The sequence below is a fragment of the Kryptolebias marmoratus genome, linkage group LG21 (genome assembly GCF_001649575.2).
Source record: "Kryptolebias marmoratus isolate JLee-2015 linkage group LG21, ASM164957v2, whole genome shotgun sequence".
NCBI classification, from domain to species: domain Eukaryota; kingdom Metazoa; phylum Chordata; class Actinopteri; order Cyprinodontiformes; family Rivulidae; genus Kryptolebias; species Kryptolebias marmoratus.
The window spans coordinates 11,178,790-11,196,430 of record NC_051450.1 but is presented as its reverse complement, the minus strand read 5'-3'; the positions used below and the strand labels follow the sequence as shown (position 1 = coordinate 11,196,430).

The 17,641-nt window shown below is 38.1% G+C and overlaps 1 protein-coding gene across 2 annotated transcripts in view; it reads right to left on the bottom strand.

Moving 5' to 3' along the window:
* Nucleotides 1-17,641, bottom strand: part of gpr158a (G protein-coupled receptor 158a) — a 58,995-nt gene that overhangs the window by 25,579 nt on the left and 15,775 nt on the right. For both annotated transcript variants that reach the window (XM_017406306.3, XM_017406307.3), the window contains exons 3-4: nt 3,214-3,316; nt 497-720 (exon numbers count right to left, since the gene is read on the bottom strand). In XM_017406306.3, the coding sequence (XP_017261795.1) occupies nt 497-720; nt 3,214-3,316 (327 nt within the window). The remainder of the gene's footprint in view (nt 1-496; nt 721-3,213; nt 3,317-17,641) is intronic.

Here is a 17,641-nt window from a genome sequence, read left to right as displayed (position 1 = left end):
ATCTGATTTATGGAGGACTGAAACTATCATAATCACAAATAAGTCAAAGAAATGTAAAAAATGTAAGAAATGTAAGAATGAATGAATAATTTATAAAAATAAATCTCATAAAATTATAAAATTTTAAGGTTTTGTCTTTTATTCCTGCAGTATATGTCAATGTAGAAAGCTGTCAAAAAATGAATAAATAAATATGTTTTATTTAAAATAGAAGGGGGAATTAATGCAGAGAGAACATGGCAAAGGAATAAATATACATACACATTCAGAAAAATGTTACATTTTTCATTTAAAATTACTATGAGAAAGAAATAGGAAAATTTAAAAAAATAGAAAAAATATTCATAAGATTTTAAATTTAGTATATAGAGAGATATATAGGAAAAACAAAACAAAATAAAACAAAAAACACACCAGTATGTTAGGCCTATGTCATTTCAGACTCATGAAGCATTAAAAAAAACCACCCAATATAATAATACCTAAAAATCCCTACCTTATTCCTGCGAAAGTGGTATATGAGCACCATGCTGATGAAGACGATCAGCATGCAGAGGCACTGGACGGAGAGCACAACCAAGCGAAGAATGCCTTCCTCTAACACCACGCAGGGCGTGTCGTCCTTACAGAAAGCACAGTTCTTCTCACAGGGCATGCAGTCCATGGAAGACCCCTCATCTGTGGGACCAGCGCCTGCAGCTTTGCCCTTCCTCACAGTTTCTGTTGAAGAGGGACAATGGAAGGAGATTTAACATTTTAGAGAATGAAACACCTCATAGTCCTAATGTTTTGTTGGTCTATGATCAACTGTATATCATGGCTTTGTTCCTGTTTTTAGGTTTGTTGGCACTCTTTGGTTTTGCTTTTGTTAAACCTGAAGTGATTGAGAGTTTACTGGGGGTGTTTCACTTGTTATGTCCAGCACAGTATTAAAGTAAAGAGTTTTAAACTTTATTATGTTGAAAATGATGTTGGAATTGTTTTGATCAAACATTAAGCTAACTTTATGCATGATCTCATACAATATCGGGAGATCTCAACCTCAGAGTATGTGTTTTGAATGACTCTCAGCTTCTTCTGCTCCGAATTTTAGCTCAATATCTATAAAATTGATTTAAATATTCTCACTTTTGTGCTCGCTAAAGTCAATTAGCCTCGAATCAGATTGACTCCAAAGGTTAATCGGTAGTAAACGTACAACCAACGATTACTTTTTAAGAGTTATATTAAAATCTGTCTGGTGGTTCATATAATATTTTGCTAAGAGGCAGACATACAAGCCTACAGACAGGCAAAAACATTATCAAACAACATTATTGTGTTGTTTTGCAGCTGGTAATAATTGACAGGAAATGATTTTACAGTTTTTAGCAAACTAACTTTTTTTGTTTTTGGTTAATAAAACGGTTCATTGATAGATGTGCAGTTCTCTTGCTTTAGTTGAGTAAAGAATCCTGGGTGGTAAACATGTGGTCAACCTTTTTTGACCTTAAAAGGAGTCATTGACGTTGTGTCAACCCAGGTGAAACAAATCTATATGTGCAAACATGAAAAGTCAACACGCTGCTCCTCGTGTACACGGTGTGATGACTGCAGCCGCCTTATAAAAAAAAACCACCACACCGAGGCCTGCCAGATTTTTATTCTGGGAGTTTATCCCCTTAAAAGCTACGCAAAATGTCCAGGAGATGAACATGAAACGAGTCAAGAATTACCACTAAGACACCAGCCGATAATGGCCTCAAAAGTGAGTTCTTTTAGTGCCGAAATAGTGAGAACTTGGACAGCAAGCATGTGGAAATATGCTTGAATTGCTCAGATTAAACAATCAAATGTACAAGAATAAACTGAGTTAAAACCCCGAAAAAGTCAGGACAAATCAAAGCAACAACACTGTTTACTGATTTGTAAAGAAATCCCTCGAGAGATGCCCATATGGCTGGATAGATAACAGATTTTGGACTTTTATGGTGCCATTATTGAAAGAAGCCATTGTCTTTGAGATTTACAGGGATTTTGTCTTTAAAAGAACTGGCCTATTTTTTAAAAACTACGACTCTGCACATCATTGATCCCTTCAAAAGGACTACTTATCTCTACAGCAATGAGACACGTTTAGCTCATTCTTATTGTCGTGTTGATATCTGAGTGGAAGTCAGAGGAAATCTCAGCTGAAGCAACTTTTCTCTTCACTTTAGGGGGAAGATCTGTGGCGGAACATTGCTTAGTGACAAAAGAAATTTGAGCTGCACTTGTTTCCGTTGCAAAGGAGTGTCAAGGATGTTCCCGTGTGGATTACCAGGCCTGTTACTGGCCCCATGGTGGGCCACGCTGCAGCGTTAAGCCTCACTAACAGGCTTCCTTCACCTCTCTACTGTGCTCTGAAAAACACACGCACTTAAGCAGACTTGCGCAGATGAACAAACACAGATATTCGGCTCTTTCCGAGAGGAGCTGCTGAGCTTTTGCTTGTGTGCGAAACAGGAAACCCAGAGTGAGCAAGGAGCGCAGCTGTGTGGTGCAAAATCTAAGCGAACTGTAGAGGAAAACAGTTAAAACGTGGGATTAAAATAAAAGCACGGTTACAGAATATAAATCAGGGCAGGGATATGTATTTGCAGAAGCCCCCTTTTTTTCCAATTAGCTCACAGCAGATTAAATAACAGGCAGAAAACAACTATCATTAAAACGGTATTTACATCTCAAACTAGATTAGCCTCTAAAGGAGCCTACTTCCATTTCCAGACAGATGTGGTTCCTACAAAAAAGCTCATTAGAAAGTACAGATCTAATGAAGAATCAAACTGAGCTTTACTCCACGGCTGTATTTCTTCTTACTTTTTTTGTAAAAACTGCTTTGCCGAACACCAGAGGACCCATTTCACAGTGAGTCAGAACAGGAAATGCACGTGTGCATGTAGAAAATGCGTTTACTGCTGATGAAGCATGCTGAAAGATTTCGCCTTCCCCGCAGGAACCAGAAGGAAGGGATTTAAGAGGACCAATAAGCAAATGAAAGTCTGCTCTCTGTTGATGATTATAAACTTTAAAACAACTTGGGTTTGAATTTATGACCAGCTTTAATTTAATAGAACCTGTTAAGCAAACCTATATAGCAATCCACTAATGTAATTTACTACTGTACAGTTGAGTAATAAGCAGTTTCTTGCTCACGCTTTAAAAACACAAATAGTCTGATTTGCAGTGACTTACGTGTGAAGCCATTGACAGCTACTCTGCTGGGATGGTAGAAGCCTTTTTTGCAGCTGCACTGGTACTTGCCCAAGACAAACCCATGACCCCGGAGTGGCAGACACTGTGAACAGAAGAACACAGGCAGAAGCACTTAATTTAATTTAAAGTAAAACCATTTTTACATTTAAAAGAAAAACGGTGTTGTGCTTAAAACTGTTTGTAAATAAATTGAAATGTGTCAGCGGCTGAGAGTCCGCGAGCTCACTCTGAGACAGGAGTCTGGTTATCGAAGCTGTGAGATTCCTTGCCATTTTTTTTTTTTTCCAACTCCACCTTTTTACTTTTCAGGATTAAATTAGTGAGGTCCTTCATTTGATTTGGAGTCTGATAGGAAATTGGCTGCAGGCTGCTGGGAAGAACACATGGTGTGCCAGGAGGGCAGATCGGATCAACTTTTTCTGCTGTTTGCAAAGTTTCCAGAATAGTAACTTAGTTAAAAACACACCCTGAATAAAAAACAATCACTAATTGTATTTGAACACATCTGGATCATTTACACAAACCTGCTGCTTTAAATTTCACACCAGACTGATTTTCACTTGTTTCGTTTTGTTTTGTTTTTGTTTTTTTCTGAACAGAGATGTTAATAGGTTCTAATTCCCAAGAAACAACGCAGGAATCAGAATAGCGTCGGTACTTTAGCTGGCACTTGACACGCGGTGAAGTGTCTGTGACCTGACTAAATGAAGCAGCTGCTCTCCTCGGCAGACAGGACTCTGCACGCCTTAAGATGCTCCTATTACTGACAGTCAGTGGAGGTCCTCGGTGAGTTCTGGATGTTTCTTTAGTCTGAGGGTGTAGGACTCTCAGCCGGAGCCTTAAGAGGCCAGCCAAGAGTCAAAACAAAGTAATTATTGGACCACTTATAAATAGACGGGTTTATCAAATAAACCCCACTAAGAACATAAAAAGTCCTTTTAGTCACACCATTAATCTGCTGAAAAGGGCTTGTTTGCCATAGTTATGTATATCTTACTATGTCTTTATTCCACTGCTAGTAACTGTAGACTTTACTCACTGTCAGGTCTAGCTAAAATATATATCGATGTTCACAATTTTCTGACCCATCGAGGCTCCATTAGTCCACTGGTCTGGTTAGTCTGGTTAATTATGTGGTGCCATGTTTGAAGTGCTTTGAGTTGTGAGGTGAAACCTGCATGAATCAGAGCCGTTGCTTCTCCTCGAAGCGGTCTTTCAGTGGATGCATTACCTGCCTGAAGGAGGTCAATTGACTAGGGAGGAGGCATGGACTGGTTTCCAATGTCAAGATATACCAAGGTTTTAAACACTCACCATGTCAAAACCACTACATTCTTTCATTATATCATTCCTGTAGTTTAATTCCTGTTTAGTCAGATGCTGGAAGGAGTCTGGGGTTTTCTCTGGTTGTATGTAGCGCCCCTCCGCCCCTCCTTGTTGCTGCAAGCTGCCAGTCTGTGTTGCATGACAGATATTTCTCTGAACTTTGAAACATTGCCCGTTTGGAAATGCTTCAGGCAGTGAAAAACAGATGGTTAATGTATAGATAAGGTGCAACACTTATCACTGTTTGAAAATTAAAGGCCAAGCATTGCTTGAAGAAATGCATATCGACCACTGCCTCTTGGTGTCGGGTCATAATAAATGTTTACAGCAATCTACAAAAAATGGCATGTCTACCATTCAAATACACAATTTGCTGCTACAAAGGTTAATAACTTGGCTAATTAACTAAATACCATCACCATTACAAAGAGGAAGACCAAAAAAAGTACAAATATTTTGCATGTTTACCTTATAACTCTAAATTTAGCTGGTGTTTATTCTGTACTTTTGTTTAGATTTTCCATTTTTGTGTAAAAATATATCTTTTAAAACTTGTGATTAGGATAAGAAATTAGCCTTGACCTTCAAAATATCAACAGTTGATGACAATGGATAAGTTAAAATCAGTATCAGAGTTAAGTATGTGTCTGTGTCGCTTTCACTGAGCGTGAGACATTTAGTGGGCATCGGTAAAATCTAGCGTCAACAAAACATGGTTGTTGTAACTTTCCCCACGCATGCGCTGGAAATGATTGCAATCAAACCTGTAAAAATATTACATGTACAAAAATAAATCATAACTAAGAAGGTCTACACAAGCCTTTTTTATGGGAGAACAAGGAATAAAGGAGTTCTTGGTTTAATTCCATCTCTTAAATAAAAGACTTCAAGACCAGAGGTTCTGGCAGCTGAAGGAAATAGTTTGAGTTTCTCTGTGGACACCAGAGTCTGCAAGTTCATCAGTTTAGTCTATCATTTGGATTTAGGCTGCTGAGTCGTTCATTAAAATCCACCTGGTGCAGCTTTGAATGAGACCTCTGGTGCAGCATGAGTCAGAAACCTGATTTCATCTTTAATTCCCCAACAGTCGCCTCCTCTGGACAGCTGGTGCACGCTGCAGCAAGTACCTGCCACTGTTAATATACCCACCTCATGGCGACACAGGGGGAAATGGCCACAGACAAGTGTCTGTGTGAGTATGCATATTTTTAGTGTGCGTGACAAGCAGAGCCAGGAATAGCCCTGGCAGTACATCCCAGTGCTGCCTGCTGCGGTGACAGATGAAGGGCTCGGATGTGGAGTGTGTTGAATGGGAAAGCAGCTCCCACCTCCCAGCCACCTGCCATCAGTCACATGTGATCTCAGCCAGAGGCTTTTTTGAGCAAAAAAAAAAAAACCCAAAACAAAACAAAAAACCTTCAGACTGTGGATCAAATTTGTGCGTTTCTCTACAGAGGTGGAAGGAGCAGAGACTGCCAAGTAGAGCGAGTGGTCAGGATACATGAAACTCTGACTTATTTTCTGATTTTATGTCAAAAATAATCCTTCCACTTGTTGTCCAACAATTTACTTTATGTCAAAATACATTGTGGGTAGTACTGATGCAATATAAATATAAATATCACCCCAAACACTGAACACATGACACAATCTATTGAGTTATAAATACTAATATACTGAATCTGACAGTGTTGTTACAACTGAACAGAACTGTGTTGAACTGGAATGAACTAAACTGAATGCTATTAGATTATTAGATTTGAACTGAGGCTGATCAGAAAAGTGCCACAACTCAATGAAAAATGCATCTTAGATAATTAGTTGTCTGTCATTAGCTGATTAAATTCAACTAAAATACATAAAACGAACACAAAAAAACCCAGCTAAATGTATACTACTCAATAAAATTGGATATGAGCAAACACATATTGTGCAAAATATGAGCCAGAAGTGATTAACTTTATTAGATATTTTGTTATATACGTCATTAAAGATTAAAACTGGATTTAAATACAACAAATTGTTATCTCATACTAACAAATTTGTCATTAAAAAAGATAATAAAAGCACAAATAATACATTAATGTACAAAAAAATTAAACATTATATTAATAAAAACATCTTTATTTTGTTTAATGTTTAATGAATCCTGTATTAAAACGCATAATAAAGTAATTTAAAGTTTGATTTATCAACAGATCCTGACATTTGATTGATTATTTTTACATCCAACAATATGATTTCATGATTAAAATAATCCAGTTTATTAGGATGCAGGATCTGTATTTGTTTGAACTTCAATAAAAAATAACATTGCTGCCTCTACATTCATTCATTTGTGCAGATCGTACGTGAAGAATAAAGATCTGCTGCAGATCAGAGTTAGTGATTGCTGAGTATCACTGCAGAGCGGGATTATAAAACAAATAAATAGTCAATCAACTTTTTGGGGAGCTTAAAGTAAATTGTTGTTTAAATTCACCCCAAATTTATGTTATTAATATAAAAAATTGCAAATGAAAATGCACAAAAATGCACTATAACGATCCACTTCTTTAATAAAAATATGGCACTTTTCGCCCTCCATACAGAGCTAGAACTTAAGGTACAGAACGTACAAATGTGCCCAAAAAGGAAAAATGTTGCTCCAGCTTCAATGAACCCAAAACTCTCTTCACATCACAATATTTAGGGTATTGTTTTATTTTTTTAACATATATTAATACTTTTTATTTTAACCAGTGGAAGTTTTGGAAATTTAGAAAACAACAAACCCAAATTATGTGCCTCAATTATTGGTGAAGTTCTAGTAGTTTGTAGAATCCAATCAGACACACTTATTTTATTTTTACTTTTTTTAACCCAGCTGAGCCGGCTGCTTTCAGAGACACTAAATTATTGTCCATCATCATATTGACATGTTGATTACTTGCAGAGAGACGCAAATATGATCAACCTGATCACCTCTGGGTTAGAGTCACGTAACAGAAGAAGAATAACTCCCAGAGATTGTTCTGCTTGCCTCCAACCCCCCCAGGCTTCCCCACCAGCTCACCTCAGAGGAGTTTGCATCCCAGCTGTGGCAGCTGTCAGTCACACGAGCTCTGACACGCTAATTGCCATGGAGACGTGTGTGTGTGGCTGTGAGCGAAGACCTTTTTATTGGAGCATGTTACACTGTTAGAGCACAAAGCTCACACTGGCTGGGATGTGGTTTCACGCTTTCTTTCTAGTCAATATTTAATTTTATTCATTGAATTGGAACAGTATGTCTAGCCATTCTAAAGATTAATATTGTGGCTAATAATTAGCTGTGAATACAAGCTGTTTCAGTGTATTCAAAAAGGGAATAGTACTTTCTTTTTGCCATTTAGTGAGCCTACATTCATGTGTACTTTTCACTCCATTTATATTTCCTTCATCAGCAAGACTTTCAATATGTAACGTTTGTCAGAAACAAGGAGAAAATCACTTTATTGTGCCGAAATACTCAGTTTGCCTCAAGCGTCTTGTAACTCTTTTGTGTTTACAACCCAGTTATTAATCTAATTATAAAACATTTATAAAATCTTATAATAAAGTGGTACCGTTAAGCTTTACCTGAGTCTCAATCGAATCAGAAACCTGCACTAAAGTGATTAAAACACTTAATATATTCCAGATATTTAAAAAAAACGTTTATTTTTCCACTGGTTTTAAATGATTGTAAAAGGTCAGACGTTACAGCCTCACCATGACACACACACACACACACACACATCATCCCTTCTAACTCTCATTCTGTCTGTAAGTAGAAGCACTTTTGAGATGAGGCGCCGAGACAAAATGCATTACGATCTTTAAACTTTGCGCTGGTTAGAAGTCTTGTCCAACTACTGCCGAAGCACGCGGAACGTTACTGTGTCACATGACATTAAAACGCCACAGGAATAAGGGCGTCTGAAGTCAGGACAGCTGCTCTATCAGCTGAGATCTCTGTCTGGAACAACACCCCCTGACAAAACTTTACTGTCCATTTATATTGTTTCAAGTCTTAACTTGGAATAAAAGCATTAAACTGGTTATAAAATATAATATTATTAATTTTTTTCCGGCAATGTTTAAGCCTGTTTCTGTATTTGTGCAAATGTCTGTTGGTAAAATATCTCATGAACTGCTAAAGCAATTTTAATGCCATCTGACACACATCTACAAATAATTAACTTTTGAAGTCAACCTGATTCAAGATGGCTGCCACAGCTAACTGACCTTAGGAAACCCATAAAAAGCTGTAGCTCAGTCAATTCTCCATATATTGAGCAAAAAACTTGATAACTTGATGTGGTAGTAACTGAGAGTGATCCCCAACTCATACTCCGAGCACTAACTAATCACACAACGTGTGTGTTTAAAACTTTACCTGTTAAAGTCAACTCGGATTCAGGCTGTTAGCAAAATATCTCATGAACCACTGGATAGATTTTAATGAAACTCTCACAAATGAATCATTGGACACACATCTACGACTGATTAACTTTTGGTGTCAACCCAATTCAAGATGGCCGCCACAGCTAAATCACATTAGCAGACACAAAAAAGCCTATGACTCCATTAATTTCACAGATAAGGAGATACAATTTCATGTGGTATTAGCTGACAACACATATAACATGAGACTGAACGTAACGTTATTTTTAAGGTTCAACCAAACCAGCTACAACTCCAACATAAGATGAACTTATTTTAATACTCTGCCATGAAATGTGGTGGGCAATATGCATCCCTGCAGGAAATACTAGGCCTTTCATTACAAAGTTTTGGCGTTTTTTCCGACTTCTATATTTTTATTTCAAAATTTAGGTGAATAGTGGTAAAATAGATTTTCTACTTGTGTGCGATTTCTGTCTTATTGAACTTTCAGTGAAGTTGCATAAATGTCAGATTTTTCTGAGGATTTAAAACCAATCTCTCACTGAATATAAGAATCTGAAAGCTAGCATGAGATTTTATTTTTTCTACACTATAGCGGGTGCGTTATGATTGAATTAATGTGACTCAAAGAGAAAATCTATATTCTAATGCACCCCTCATTACTATAAAGCTTATTTTCTGCACACAAATATAACAGCCGTGTATTTTCTTCTCACAGAAAACACAGCAGCCCGTCTCCATCAGCTTTATATGACATGAAGCAGGGGAATAAAGTCGAAAACAACTCAAAGCGTAGCACTAATTGCTGCAGAGGCCAGGGGTCTTCCACCTGAGCAGGAAACCAGAAGCTCGCTTATAATTCTGCTGGCTAATTAGAGCCTGCTGAATACTCTTCCTCTCTTTGAAATAAGCCCACAGTCTTCCGGTCCAGCATAGTGCCTCATCAAGCAGTAATAGGACTCTGCAGATATTTGTAATGACCCTACAGAGTGCAACATGAAGCCCAAGGAAAGCTTATCATCAAGTAATTAGAGACCGGACTATAGAATACGCAGACAGGAAGACAGAAGGAGGAGAAGGGCAGTCCGTCGTGTACGCACAGCTCAGAGCAGCGTGCTGCTGTAAATCACCAGCTCAGCTCAAGACGTGTGCTCGGGCACGAGGGAAATTAGAAGGAGGAGTAAATAAAGGAGCTGCACGCAGTCTGAAGAACATTAAAACACCTGCCTGGGATTCTTACAATCAGATAAAATCATTAAAGGGTTTGTCGGTTCTACTCGTTAGAAAGAAGGGACTCATAACGAGTCAACGTGTGTGTAAAATGTATTCATGTTCAAGGCATGTTATTCATACGTGTGAAAAACCATGATATACTGTATTTGGCAAGCTGCTTTTACAATTAATCAAACCACGCTCCTGTCTATGACAACATTTGAGATGTTTGGAACATTTTTTTATCTTAAAAAAATACAGAAATTAAAGGTGCAAACTTTGAAACCAAACATAAGAAAGGTTATCCTGAACTACATCAAATGGTGCAGTTTGAAAAAGTTTACTCCAATTGCTTTCCAGGTATGTAATTCTGAAATGCGGGTACACACTCAATGTAAACAAAGCACTTTCATGTGCATGTATTACTCATCAATTGGACATTGAGTACATACAAATTTCTTAAACAATGTCAGAGGCCTCCATCCCATATTTTTTGTCACTTCAACTGTTTCCAAAGATAAACAAACACAGGTGGTATGGATTTTATTTAAAGACAAATTAATGAATTGTGGAAAAAAAATGTGTGGATTTTGTTTCTTACTTCATGAATTTCTTTTTGACCAGTCTTCAAGACATTGCAGTGAGTGTCTTGAGTAGTAAAATCTAATTAATAAATCTCCTATTTTTAAATGTTTATGCACCACGGTGGTTACAGATAACTAAAACCATGTCAGATTTCCATAATATGATCTCATAGGTCCAAAAGACTTGTTAAAAGCTGCAGATATCTGAAGATTTGCCAACATCTTAGGTGGTTTTATGCTATAAACAAGCTGAAAAGCTTTTAATATTACCAGAACTGACATTTTTCTTCCTGAGCAATGGATGCTGCTTTTCAGGTTGTTTTATGGTGGTTCACGGTGTTCAAGCAAAGTTGAGGGTGAGCAGCTGCTGGCAAGTCAAACAGCGAAGGGAGACTGATTTACATACGCATATATCTGTGCATAATAAATGATATAAAAAGAGCTCATTCCTAACATGTTATTTGGATGGGCTAAGACTGTGCCTAAGCATCACCAGGGTTTTCTCACCTTGTTTGGAGACTGAAGTTCTTGACAAAAATTGGGATTTGTTCTAAACTGAAGGCATAAAGCCCGTGAAACCTGGAGTCATCAAGGGTCAGACAATAAGCTTTCATGTCCTTCACGACTTTTAGATCTTGATCCAGATTAAAGACCATAAAGGTCAATTTATCTTATTCACAACCGTTACAAAAAGTCTTTACAAAACATGCGGCCCTCTGGACAGATTTGTAGTCTAAAATATGTAACTTTTGCAAATCCAAAGATGTTGATTCAAATATCGTCACCTTCTTAAAATAATTGCCTAAGTCATTTTTTGCAATTTTTCACGAAACACAAAAAACGGAACCATTTGTTGATTGTTGAGATGATTTAGGCAAAAAAATCATTTTTGAAAAAAAATGACTTAGGCAATTATTTTAAGAAGGTGACGATATGCAGAAAGTCTAATGAATGTGTGACTTTCATTCTGTCTGATGCAAGTCACACAATCATCTGTCTGAAAGGATTTATTATGAGATGACAAAAGTTTGGGGTAACGTCACTGTGCCAGTTGCACATTTGTAAATTAATCTTCTTTTTTTTCAGCGAGCAAAAGAAAAAGAAATAAAAAGCTAACAAACAGTAAATAAACACTCCTGTCCAATCGTAGCAACATTTGGACATTTCAAACTAAAGCAACTGGTACATCATCACACAAACTTCAGACTGCAGAAACAATTCCACTAAGAAAATATTTGCTATTTTCAGAAGGAAATGCTGGTAGTTGGCTGTCTGTTTGGTCCAGTTTGTGTTGTTTAAGAGCATCATGATGAATAAATAGTGAAATACATCCCTGTTTTTATGTAACAGCAAGTGTGTGTCTGAAACAGAGTAAATGAGACAGGAAGGGCAAACAAATAAAGCATTGCTCCAGGCTGGGATTGTACCACATTCAAACTTTTTAGAGGGGGAGTGTAAATAAACTGCTGTGGCTCTGAGCAGACTTCAGCACACTCACGCTGGATGACTGAGACTGCGCTCTGAGGGACAACGAGATCCAGGCCCTTAAAAGAGGTCAACCACCAGACGTTAGCCTGAACAGAGCGGGGCCTCGCTTTGGGCGCCGTCCAAAGACCGAAGCCCAGGCACCAGAAAGATAAACACTCTGGCCTGAAGGGAGCACAGCACTACCGCCAGCCTGAGATGAGAGAACAGCTTGCACCACGGGTTACCGCTTTCATAATCACGTTTGCAGCTTAAGGAGGTGTCAGAAAGAAAGAACTGAGTCCAACTGTCCTGCAAATATACGACACATGTGGATGCTCGCAAGCATAAAAACATGGATAATAAACAGAAGAATCAGGACTGTCCAAAGGCTCCCTGAGTAAGAAACTCTGGGCAAAAATGGGGGGCGATTGGTAATTTTTCCTGTGAGATTGTTTTTATGCACACATAGTTTATAACTATAGTCCACACAAGGACATGGCTGCATGCTGCTGTTGTCCCTTTGTTGCCATCGAAGTGACAGAAGTTTACTACAGACATCAGGTTTCACTCAGAAATAAAACTTTGACTCTGCTTCAGTGACTCTGACATGAAATTCTCCATCATTCTGAGCCAGACTGCTGGTATGACATGAATATAAACACTTCTCACATCCTCTTTTTTTCAAAAAGAAAGTTTCCCAGCATTCAAAATTTCTCAAAAACCATATAACACACTAACTGTAGAGCTATAGAAGGAAATATATGTCTGCTTATCTTAAAGAGTTATGGTGTAATCCTTCTTTCTGTTGTGGAAACTCGTTACTTTTATGCCACTGTTTAGAAACTTAATATCCTGGCTTCCCTCTTTGGAGCAGCGTAATTCATTGGCACAAGAGGGTTTTACTAAAATTATAGGTTGGATTCAAATCTGTTTGTGCACAGCTCTGTTTCCTTCGTATCACAGACCCTTATCAAGTCTGGAGCATAATCACAGCTCTGGTAACATCACTGATGATAATTAACAATTACCCTATTTAGAAAGTCCTGAACATACTTTTAAAAGGCAACAAATGTACTTAAAGACAGTTCATGGTGTTCCCCTTCCCCCAAACTGCTGAGATGAGATCAGTGGAGGTCTAAAGGGCCATAGCCTGTTGTGACACAAGTCTTGGAACGGGTCTCCTGAGGGGAAACCAGCCCCGCAACGAAGCTGCGTTTCCAACTGCAGAGGAGGTCCCAGGATGCCCAAACGACTATTTTTATCCAATGAAACATGGCCTGGCCTGCAGATGAAGCAGATTTTTTTTTTGTTGTTGTTGAATGAGCACAGAGGGAACATTCAGGATGAGAAGACTGTCGGAGAAACAAGAGGATAAGCTTGCAAAATAAACTTTTTTTTGGGGGGGGGCTGTTTTAAAAAGTAATGATGCGAGTGATGTTTTACCAGGTCTGGTCAGAAATAACTCCACAACAAAATGCCTATTAGTTTTTATTGTTTTGAACAAACTAAGTCCATTTGTAGCAAACTGTTTCATGATTTTCACTTTTTTAATATAAACTACATCAATTGAACCTGGTTTTAAATCTGAAATGAACCAAATTTAGTAAAACCTATCTTGTCTCTTGTACGGTAATCTGTTCAGCCGACAAAACAAGGTTCGTTATCACAGCAGCCCTTATGACACAAGGCCATTGTGTGGTTTGTCTGTTGTAGCCAGGCTGGAAGTAAAGATTGCAGGATGGTGAAATGGAGAGTAAATCACAGACACAGTGAGGGATGTGAATGGTTTGAGTTGGTGGTCATCACTCTGATTTGCTCCAATCAGCTCTTGTGAAAATAGTTGATTTAGGCACAAAACAAAAATCAATCCACTCATGCAGACGATTTTTTCAGTATTATCTGCCATGACCACAGCTGTGGCCTTTTACAGATTGGACAAGACTTTTCCCTTTGTAAAATACGGAAAAAATACATTTAAATTTGCTTACAATAGCAGTAAAGTGCCCATATTCATGAGAAAGTCAATCAGAATGAAAAAAAAAAACTCTAAATGTTTTGTGTTTTTTCACATCTTTTCAATATTTAAATGATTGTTTCTGACTCTTGGCTTTTGTTTCTTTCATTCAGTGCTCGTTTTCATGGCTGCAGTAATCATTTAGGTTAAGTGTCACTGCCTTTCACTGGCTACGGCTCCCCAGAGCCCCGCCGCTTGTTTTGAGCAATAAGCTAATTGACTGAAACATTCATCATCTTCACCCACAGCCACATTCTGGCATGACAGGTGCCCCGCAGGGGTGGAAATGTCCCGAAGAATGACAAAACGCACTAATGGAAGCGCCGTCGGTGAAGGATGAGAGGAGAAGTTCTCCTCCGTCAAACAGGACGTTTGCTTGCAGATGATCATCTTTGTGCTTGACTCCTGTTTGTGTTTTGATTTAGCGGTTTCATCTGGGCTGGTATGAGTCATGGACAATATTTCAACAAACTGCTGTGTTTGCACTTAGCTAAAAAAAAAAAAAATGTAGTCACTGATGTAATCAAAGTCAAAAGCAAATTGATCGGAATTTTTATTGTTTCTGACAGCAGCCTCTTGATACGCAATGCTTGTAAATTAATACCCACGCAGGGGCTGTTGGCCAAAGCAACAGATTGCCAAATTGTGAATGATGTTAAAGTTTGTTAGAGAGGTTTGCTCAGTGAACAACACCGGTGGTTTCCAAAGTTTGGAGTCAGGACCCCACTGTGGGTGATAAAACACAAAGTGGAGGGCGGTGTGATGGGCTACAGATGTCAAATTTAATTTAAACAATAATGATAAAATATTTTCTTCAAAGGTTAGAAGAGATAAAAACAGTAAAGTCAGTGTTTTGGTTGTTGATGCTACAAATATAAACTTTAAAGCCTTTATTCTTTACAAAAAAACCATATTTCATTTGTTGAAGGAATATAAACTGCCTGCCGCCTTTCGCCAGAGTTATAATCAAAGCACTTGCATGTTCTGTTAGCATTCATATATAATATTCATTCATTTTTGTGTTGGTTAGGGTCAAATAGCTGTAGCAGTCATCTTTAACCACCGTCTGTTTACTTTTCAAAGCCTACAATTAGCAGGCTTGCAAAAAACAATAAAATAACTATGATTAACAGTTAGAAAACCATCATGCTTACAGTTAAAACAACTGCGAAATGCCTCATGTTTTGCATATAAAACATAAATAAGTATATATTTAATCCAGTAAAGTATTGATTCAGGTGTAGCTTCCTCCTTACTGGCTATAACTTCAAATCCTTGTTGAAAGCTGTGTGCATATCATGAAGAAATGAAGGATTTGCACAATAAATCGAACAAACTATCCCCCTTAAATGTGAAAATAAATAATTTAAAAATCTACAGCGCATTCTGGTTTGTAAAAGATGATGGATCAAATTCCTGCAAATCCCTCTGTCCCATTACTTGGAGTAATTACTTTAGATTGTCAGAGAGAGAAGGTGCAGTAATGTGTCAAATTTACAAAAAAAATGCATACTGTTGGTCTTAGAGAGAAATTTGTATTGGTAAGTCAGAAAGAAGCTGCAGTCAGTGTATTCCTCCTTTATTCTTGAAGTAATGGTCCTGGCGTACATGTTCAGTTATTCAAAAATGAGACAAAAATAAAGGATTTTGGAGCAAAAGACTCATAACAAAACAAACAGACCAAAAGAATCGGTTGTTATCATTAGATTCTTAACAAACACGGCCTAAAAGTCTGATTTGGACAATTTTGGCTTCTTGTAGTTTCCTCCTCACTGAGCCGGGCCTCATTTTGTTTAGCCTCTGTCTGCTCGTGGATGGATCAGTCATCCTCAGCGTCCGGCGCCGCCTGAGTTCGCGCCGCCTGCACGCCCGGCTGCTAATAGCTCGTGGAGCAGCCTGCCGGAAACAACCGCTTTGTCGTCGAATTCAGTTGCAAGAACAGCGCCACTTGAACCCACTCCTAACGTGAAAATGGACAATCGCGGGCGTGTGAAGAACAGAAGCCGCAGACGCTTGAATTCTGATGGGAACAGAAACGATGCTAATGTCAAAGCGAGAAGAAATGTAAAAGTGGAGAATGGATGCTCCAGATAAGATATTCTACTGCAAAATCAATGCAGCAAATGTTTCCAATGATAAAATCCTAAACATTTAAATGGCCCTAAAAGCTTTAATAGGCATCAAAAGGACAGAATTACTGTCAAAAACACTGAACATCCCTAAAAAGGCTGCTTTTTAATGACGTTACCACACATGGCCTGTCACAGAAACATCTATTTTACCTGGTTGTGCACCTAAGAAACAAAATGTTTGTAATAAACACGGCTTATTGTAAATCCTTTGGGCACAGGTTAGTGATACGTGTGTAAATCATGAACTAGAATGATAAAAGCAGATAAGGAGGTGGCTGAAATCACTGCCGCTCAGTCACTTCTTGTTTTCCTCTACTGTTTACACAACCGGTGTGGTGATAATGAGGACTTATGGGTAAAGGCGCTGTCATACAAGACAGAACATTTCCTGCTACATGTTATGACCCCACCACTATTGCACAGAGATAGGCCTTTTGCAAACTCAGCTATAATTTAGACCATTAACGGTGTTTTAATCTTTTAAGATACCCACATCTCCCCCTCCCCAAACACACACACACATGCTGAAACACTCGGTCAAAAGTTGCCGGTATTGACCGTCCAGCCAGAGGTGGAAGTACTCAGACAAAGAGAGTGATTAATTATTAAAAGAGGCTCACTGCAACACATTACATCACATGCATTATGAAGCAGTTTGATCTACAGCACATCCTTAAAATCTATCTCAGAGACTGAATCAGCAGGAAAAGTCGTATTAGTTCACAACAACCAGGAGCAGCTTGGAGAATTAAAAACATTATTAAAAAGCATTCGAATAATCATATACTTCTGACTGTTGAGCTGCATGTTTCTGCAGTTACTGGTGCGCTAACGGCATAATTGTTGAGTTTTCCTGACCGTATCATATCAGGTGCAGAAAGTTTATTAAAGTAAACAAAGGTCAGCTGTCAATAATGTGTAGAAATGTACGAAGCTGTGCAAAAGTCACCCATTATTCATTGGTATTTTGCCTCAGAGTAGCCAGATTTTTCTAGTAATCCTTGTAAGTAGTCTTGATTAATAATTCTTCAGGCTTTCTGAAGGTGTGTTTGGTTCCTAGCTCCTTTGTTTACTAAGCCACTGAACTCTGACCTTTGAATCATTCAGGCATAATAAAAAGCTCCTAAACTCAAAAGATGTACAAGTGTTGTGTCGACACACAGCATCTTCCAGCAGACTGTAGCAAAAACATGTGATTTGTTCAAACTTCTTTTTAGCTGTAGCCACAAAAATGCAAAAAGATAGAGGAATTTTACAGAATT